This window comes from Brassica napus, chromosome A1 (assembly GCF_020379485.1).
Source record: "Brassica napus cultivar Da-Ae chromosome A1, Da-Ae, whole genome shotgun sequence".
In the NCBI taxonomy this organism is placed as follows: Eukaryota; Viridiplantae; Streptophyta; class Magnoliopsida; order Brassicales; family Brassicaceae; genus Brassica; species Brassica napus.
In genome coordinates this window covers 4,740,149-4,747,021 of record NC_063434.1, presented here as the reverse complement: position 1 = coordinate 4,747,021, position 6,873 = coordinate 4,740,149, and the positions used below count along the sequence as shown (strand labels likewise).

General features: G+C 33.5%; 1 protein-coding gene across 2 annotated transcripts; it reads right to left on the bottom strand.

Moving 5' to 3' along the window:
* Window positions 1-2,046: 2,046 nt before the first annotated feature.
* BNAA01G08680D (uncharacterized membrane protein At4g09580) lies at window positions 2,047-3,596 on the bottom strand. Of its 2 annotated transcripts, XM_048782085.1 has the most exons (4): window positions 3,581-3,596; window positions 3,120-3,434; window positions 2,521-2,962; window positions 2,047-2,431 (listed from the first exon to the last, which is right to left on the bottom strand). In XM_048782085.1, the coding sequence occupies exons 2-4, from the start codon at window positions 3,323-3,325 to the stop codon at window positions 2,306-2,308; spliced, it is 774 nt and encodes a 257-aa protein (XP_048638042.1). In that variant the 5' UTR covers window positions 3,326-3,434; window positions 3,581-3,596; the 3' UTR covers window positions 2,047-2,305. The 2 variants fall into 2 exon arrangements, with proteins under 2 accessions (XP_048638042.1, XP_013711905.1); XM_013856451.3 differs by lacking the exon at window positions 3,581-3,596 and having other exon boundaries at window positions 3,120-3,547.
* Between the last annotated feature and the right edge of the window lie 3,277 nt (window positions 3,597-6,873).

The window sequence follows — 6,873 nt, the reverse complement described above, 5'->3', positions numbered from 1 at the left end:
TTAGTTCATTGCATAATTTCATAATATTAATTTGTTTCCCACAAGTGTGGATGAAAATAAGTTTGATTTTGTACGGCTGATGATTGTTTTCTTCTCGTCTAGTTAAAATCTATATATAAAGATTCATATGCTTATAATAGTTTAACTAAATTGTTAATGATTTTATGGGAATCTCGTACTGTAAGCAGGCTTATAAAGTTATTAAACCAATGTGCTGTGGTGCATGCTTATCTGTAAGAGAATTTTCTTTTGATTAGTTAGTTGAGCTTTTATTTGGAAATTATATTCTCTGAAAAAGTTCAATGGTCTATCTTCTTTTTTATATATTCCTCCTGTTATACTTGATTTTTGAGCAATACTATATAAACGTAACATATTTACTTAGTTATTATAAATAAAAACCCATTTTATCCTATTTTCTTAGCGATCGGTATATATATGTATATTAGAATAGAAATTGTTCAGAACAAAACTGGAGATGTTCTTTATGGGTAACTTTCGCGTCAACTAATGTGTTTATTAACTATAGAAAATATGAAATAGTGAATAAGTTTAGGGTATGAGCCGTTTTCTGAGAGATTAAGATGCAGCGTTTTGTTAGAACAACCTCAAAAAATTTGGAAGAAAGAAAAAAGAGTTTCCTTTTAGAACTCTCCAATGCCCAAATTAAGCATATTTTACAGAGATTAGTATAATTAATCGAGAGGTGTGTGGATTAGGTGAGAAGTCTTGTCCAAGAATTGGGACTCCTATCTGTCACATGTTTATGATAGTCACTTATACGGACAAAGAGACGTTGGACCTTCTTCCTTAGGTTGTATAAAAAGTTGATGGCAAAACTCGAAAACTTGGCAAACCCTTCTGTACCTAGATTTAGAGCATTCCCGACGCTATGGGCTTATAAAGTACTTGAGAGACTTCAAAACAAAATTTCTTTGGAAAATTTGAAGCACTCAGCAATCAATGTACTGGTAAAACTAAAACTAGTTGCATGGATTTAGTTGCCATCTCCGAGAAGCGTTGAAAATTAGCTCTTGAGGTTTTTTAGGAGGGTGTATTGAATCTGATATTTTAAGTGATTTGATATTTAGTGGGTTTTTAGAAGATTTTTAGGTGAATCTAAGAATTTAGAGATGATTTTTATTAAACAACTCTAAAATCTCATCTAAAACAATGAGATTAGATTTTTATTTTTATAACTAAAAAAATCCCTTAAACACTCTAAAATCTCCAACTTAAATTTTGTTCAGTAACAATGAATTTCAGAGTGTTTTATGAAATATTAAATTCAATAACACTAGATTTTAAAGTGTTTTTTAAAATCCACGTTTGAATAACAGTGAATTTGTCATTTTAATACAAATCACTTCAAACTCCCGGTTGAATACACCCTTAGTTTATTTGTATTCATTTCTATTTTAAATTTTTTTTTCTTTATAAGTAGTTTATAAACCCTAATTTCATAAGAGTGAGATTGAATCGTCAACATTGTCCATGGTATCCATCAATTAGGATTGCATTGCACCAAATCCATATTTTGAATTAAGACAGTATAACACTAGCAAATTCCACACGATTAGTGATTTAAGCTTTCTGTTCGTGTGATGGCCTTATGCCGGTGACAAATTGCCTTTGTCATCATTAAAGAACCTCTTTCTAGCCTGAAAGATCTTTTCAACTGCTGTCTAGACATTTACAGCAAATTTTTATTTGGTCAACCTTTGAACTGGTAAATGCCAAAGGAGCCAAATTTCTCCAAATCAGATAATTTATTTCATTGGCAGTACGAGTCACAATAAAACCCCCAAAATAGGTTGGTTAGGCGTCGTTCATTCCTTAACACCAATCTGGTTTACAAGATTATTAACTCTCCTTATATTCAAACCAAAAAAATCCTTAAAATGGTTAGGGCCTCCAGACCTAGCTTGGGCCTTTTTTTCCCTCACCCTAGCTTGCGCTTCTATGGTTTGCTCCAATTGGTATGTATCATTCACACATCTACATATTACTACCGAAGGTATGATTTAGATAGGACTAGACCCAAGCTCAGACAACTTTTATGGATAATTTTGATTATAAACTAGGCCCTATAAACATATTGTTAAAAGGCCCATGCAAGTGCAACCCGTTTGAGATGCATTCTAGTACATTTTTTAAAAAGTTTAAAAGCATGTAGAGAACAGGTGGGTTTTGAAATAGGCCCTAAACATTCTAAATATATACACACAAGAGAGGCTTTTGTAATCATCGTCATCATCATATCCATGAGAAGGCTTTGTCTTATGATTCCATTGAACTTCTTCTTCTACACCTTTTTCTTGCTAATAAGGGTTGGAGTCACAGAGAGCACACCGATGAGAAACAGAGTCGCCATCGAGCTGAAGTCATAGAGATCTCCCAATGATTTCAGCTCTCCAAGAGCGATCCCAGCCTGTTACCACAAAACCAAACACATTACATTCACACTCACTGAAACCGTTAAGATCAGAACAACAATGAAGATGACAGAAATTCTCATACCCGGACAGTGACATAAGCAGCAGGAATCAGACCAATGAATGTAGCGAGGAAGAAGATATGGTAAGGAACATCGACAATAGGAGAAGCAACATTAATGAACGTGTTAGGCAATGTCGGTGTTAGTCTCAAGAAGAGCATATAGTTCAGCAACCCATCTTTCCTCCTCGCAACCTGGTCTTGGAAGAAGATGAGCTTGTCGGGCCACAGGGAGAAGATCAAAGGTCTGCCGATGAGCTTCGAGAGGAAGAAGCAAGAGGAAGCACCAGCTGTTGCGGTGGAGACAACGAGAGCCATTCCTTTGATAACTCCAAAGAGAGCACCAGCAAGCAAAGACATGAAGACAGTTCCGGGGATCATGAATGTCTGCATAAAAACATACACCAGACAATATCCGACAAGAACTTGAACTGTGTAATCACTTGTGTAAATCTCCAGATTGTCTCTGCAAAGAAAGAAACACAACACATCTCAGGTTTCGTAATAGAATCAATCAACATGTAAAAAAATCAAAACTTTTATTAGATTCATCAGATTCCAGAATCCTAATTCGTAAAGGTTGAGACTTTATAAAAACCCAGAAGAAAAGATTGAGAATTGACCTGAGAATCTGAAGATCTTGGAGATTACGAGGGAGCTTGAGGAAGCTGTAATCAGATTGAGGCATTGTGAGATAAACGCAAAGAAGGCCAACAAGAAAACCCAAAACGACGACGGAAGCTGTCGTGACCTCCCAAAAGCTCAGAGAACATCTTCTCGGAGTCGCCGGAGCAACCTCGCCGATTGTTGTTTCTCCTTCTCTCTCCATTTTCTCTATCTTCTGGTCGAAAGGAGAGAGAGAGATAGAAGAAAGGAAACTTTTTGTGCTTGCTTACACGAATCCTTCTCCTCTCTGTCTGTCTCTGTCTTCTCCAAATCTGAATGACAGAGGAAAGATTGAAGAAGGAGAAGAAGAAGAAAATAATAAATAAAACGAATATTCGAATTTTGATTTTGAAGATTTGTTGGATTTTTTGTATATATCTTAAAAACAACAAAACAAAAAAAAAAACTAATTTTGTACCTTTAAAATCTACTTATGGCCCTCATCTTTCGTGGTTTACGAATGTAGCCCCAACATTTATAGAGTTGTGGTCGTACTCCCTTAAAATCAATTAAACTTTGGAAATAAACAAGTGTTGCTTGGACAATGAATAAACGATTATACGATAGATTACGTAAATACTAGGCAGACCCATAACTTGAACCAGGGTTGGAAATTTTAGACGTCCCGGTTAAGCAATAAAATTCTTTTATTTTAACTTTGCCTATAATCAAATGAATGAATACACATTAGCTATTTATTAAAACCAAATGTTAGCATTTACTTATTTTTTGGTTCTTATCTTTTTTTCTTTGTTTGCTTTATAATGTTCTTTTAATGTGATCGGTTTATGGACACTTTTATCACTATAATATTCATATTGCATGTTACCTCCAGTAGCTCTAAAGAGAAATGATTAATGAGTATAACTTTGTCTGTATTATTGGAAAGGTTTTATGACTGGTACGCATAAGTATACAGATAATATGAGTTATAACCAAAGTTAAAAGATTTGCGCAAGCTATACATTTTGATAAGTATATACTACTAGATTTGGAGTCCATGTAATTCGTAAGTAAAATTGCTTCTTTTCATACATAGGAGGATAATTAGTTGAGTAACGGAAAAACAGAATAGCTTACCTCTTATGTTATTTTAATATCTTACATGTAATGACTGATGCAGTCTAGAGAAAAGAATATCTAGTAGAAAAGAACTATACAATTTGATTACGCTTAATTAACCTTAATTTCCAGTAAGATCAACGTTGCAGTTTTAAAATATAAACCTGTTGCGAGAGAAATATATAATCATCTTAATTTGATAATTGATAGTGTGGTGCTTTGGCCCCGGAACATGTCAGATGACACGTTAAAACGCTACATCGACATGTGACCTTATTAATTTATAATTGCCTATGTTGCTTCAAGACAAAAGTAAATTGCATCGACATGTGAAGAGAATTCCATGCTTAAGTATTTAAATAGAAGTTTGCACAAAGGAAAAAAAATATATCTATTGCTACAGAAAATAAGAAAAAGAACGCAAATGATATTCCTGCCAAAATACGGCGGAAAACTATAAACAATGGTAGTCCATTCGTGTTATAATGGGCACAAATGGTACTCAAAGGTGACTTTTTACAAAAGTTCGGAAACGTCATTTGATTATTTGTTTTGTTTATGTTTGAAAGAAATAAGTTCGCACCAATACAATCAGTCAGTTGCCAAATTACTAGCTTTTCACACACAAAAAAGAAAACATTTCGTTAAAAAGTCAATCAAGTTATCACTAGTTATCATAAATCTGTCTATGTTGATCCATTTCCAATCTAAAAGGTTTTTACCATTTAAGTCATACAGTTAATATAGATTAATACCTATGTTGACATATCTATATTACCTCTGAATCAGTGTCGATGATTTTGAGGAAAGAAAACAACAAATTTAAACAAACTTGGGAATTTTGGGAGGGGCAAATGCATGAAAAGGAGAGACAAATGTCTTGTGCTTTACAGTAGTTTTTCTGTCACAAGAAACATCCTGCATACAACGCATAGCATAAGAGAGGCTTTCACTTTGTCAAGAATCTCTAACTTGGAGACTTGGAGTGGTACTCTTGAGTCTTGAGGAGCTTCGAGGTACCGGCGATGTATCCTCCTTCTAAGGCTTAATTATTACATAGTTTTGGACAATCTGAATATAAAAGCTGAAAAGTTAGTGAATAGTACTGAGTGACATAACATGATATGGTTACATACAATTTTTACGACTTTTTTTATAGAAAAAACTTTTAACGAAATTTCGGAGTGATTAAAGATATATATATACGTTTATATACTAAATTAGTGACCATTTTCACACAGGTACAGATAAAATAATACTCACGTTGATTACATAGGATTATGGATGCATTTATTATAAGATCTAAAGAGGTTAAATTTCTAAAAGGAAAAATAAGTGGACGCTTAGGTTAGCTGGTTAGGTATGCATATATGATATATATTATGCAACTAAAACACAGAGGGTGATAATTAATTCTCTCATGTGCTAACAATTATATTTTATTTACTTTTATTGCCGACACAGTCAACTGTTGTTTTTTTTTTTAATTTAAATTTTGGAGATATCTCTTAGACTTATAGAAAAGTTTACACTAATCTTCAAAAGAAAAGTGCATATCTAATATCTAATGTTTAATGTCGTGACTACACATGTTTAATGTTATGATATTTTAGACTCATAAAAATGTATGTTTAATATTGCCACAGATGGACTATGTTCTCCAAATTTTCAAAGGAGTACAAATTTCATATCTATGTGACTACACATATCTAATGTCGTGAAATCGTTTCAAACCTTGATTTCTCTGGAATTCACACCACCAGACCACTCCCGTGTGATTAACTCAACTATTGTTCAACCAACAGCGCTAACAATAATTTTTTTTTTCTTGATAAAGTCTATCGGCTGATCCGGTCAGTCCTGAAAAGAACACACTTAGTACTACAAAGTGGACTAGTTCGAAAGCGTATCATACTGTCTGTCCCGAGTTTGGAATACCTTCCGACTAATACCAAGGAGTGGACCAATCATCTGTTATGCCCCGCCCACCATGTAAATCACTTGGACCGAAGTCCAAGTCCATACTGACCAAGTAGTGATAATTTAGTTCCAAAAAAGAAAGAATCAAATCCAAAACTGATGTGGATACATACCAAATTGCCATAGGCTACTACCACTTGCTTACTAACGCTAACAATAATTTTAAACGATATGAATTAGCATTTCTTCAAATTACAAACTCGTAACATCTTAGCAATACATGAATTACGCCGTGCATAGTTAAAGATGAATGACATCTTAGAATATATATATATATATATATATATATGCAATTCACTTCTATATTTTTCTCTATGTTTCTCTAAAATAGATAACATTTACCATAGAAATAGTTTTACTACAATATTACTTTTATAATAAAGTTTCTTTATTTATAAAAGAATATAGAGATAGAGTTAGATATGGTCTTACTAAATTAAAGGATCTCAAAATAGTGAAATTGAGTACCATATAACAGTTCTAGACATAATCCATGCATATAACATATATCTTATAGCTAGCCACCATCCACACATATATATCTTGTGTTACAAAAACAAAGTACTCATATATCAAGAATATCAGTGGTTATGCTTGACTACTCTGTACGCCACTAGTGTCCGATTTCATAATGAGATCGGTATTTACTTGTGGCATACAGGGAGCCAG

What these genes read in the sequence shown, in the direction of transcription:
- BNAA01G08680D (XM_048782085.1), bottom strand. Translation starts at nt 3,325, where the DNA reads ATGGAGAGAGAAGGAGAAACAACAATCGGCGAGGTTGCTCCGGCGACT. An exon ending in CAAGATCTTCAGATTCTCAG is followed by an intron (nt 2,963 to 3,119) that starts GTCAATTCTCAA and finishes CTTTCTTTGCAG; the next exon opens with AGACAATCTGGAGATTTACA. An exon ending in CTGCTTATGTCACTGTCCGG is followed by an intron (nt 2,432 to 2,520) that starts GTATGAGAATTT and finishes TTGTGGTAACAG; the next exon opens with GCTGGGATCGCTCTTGGAGA.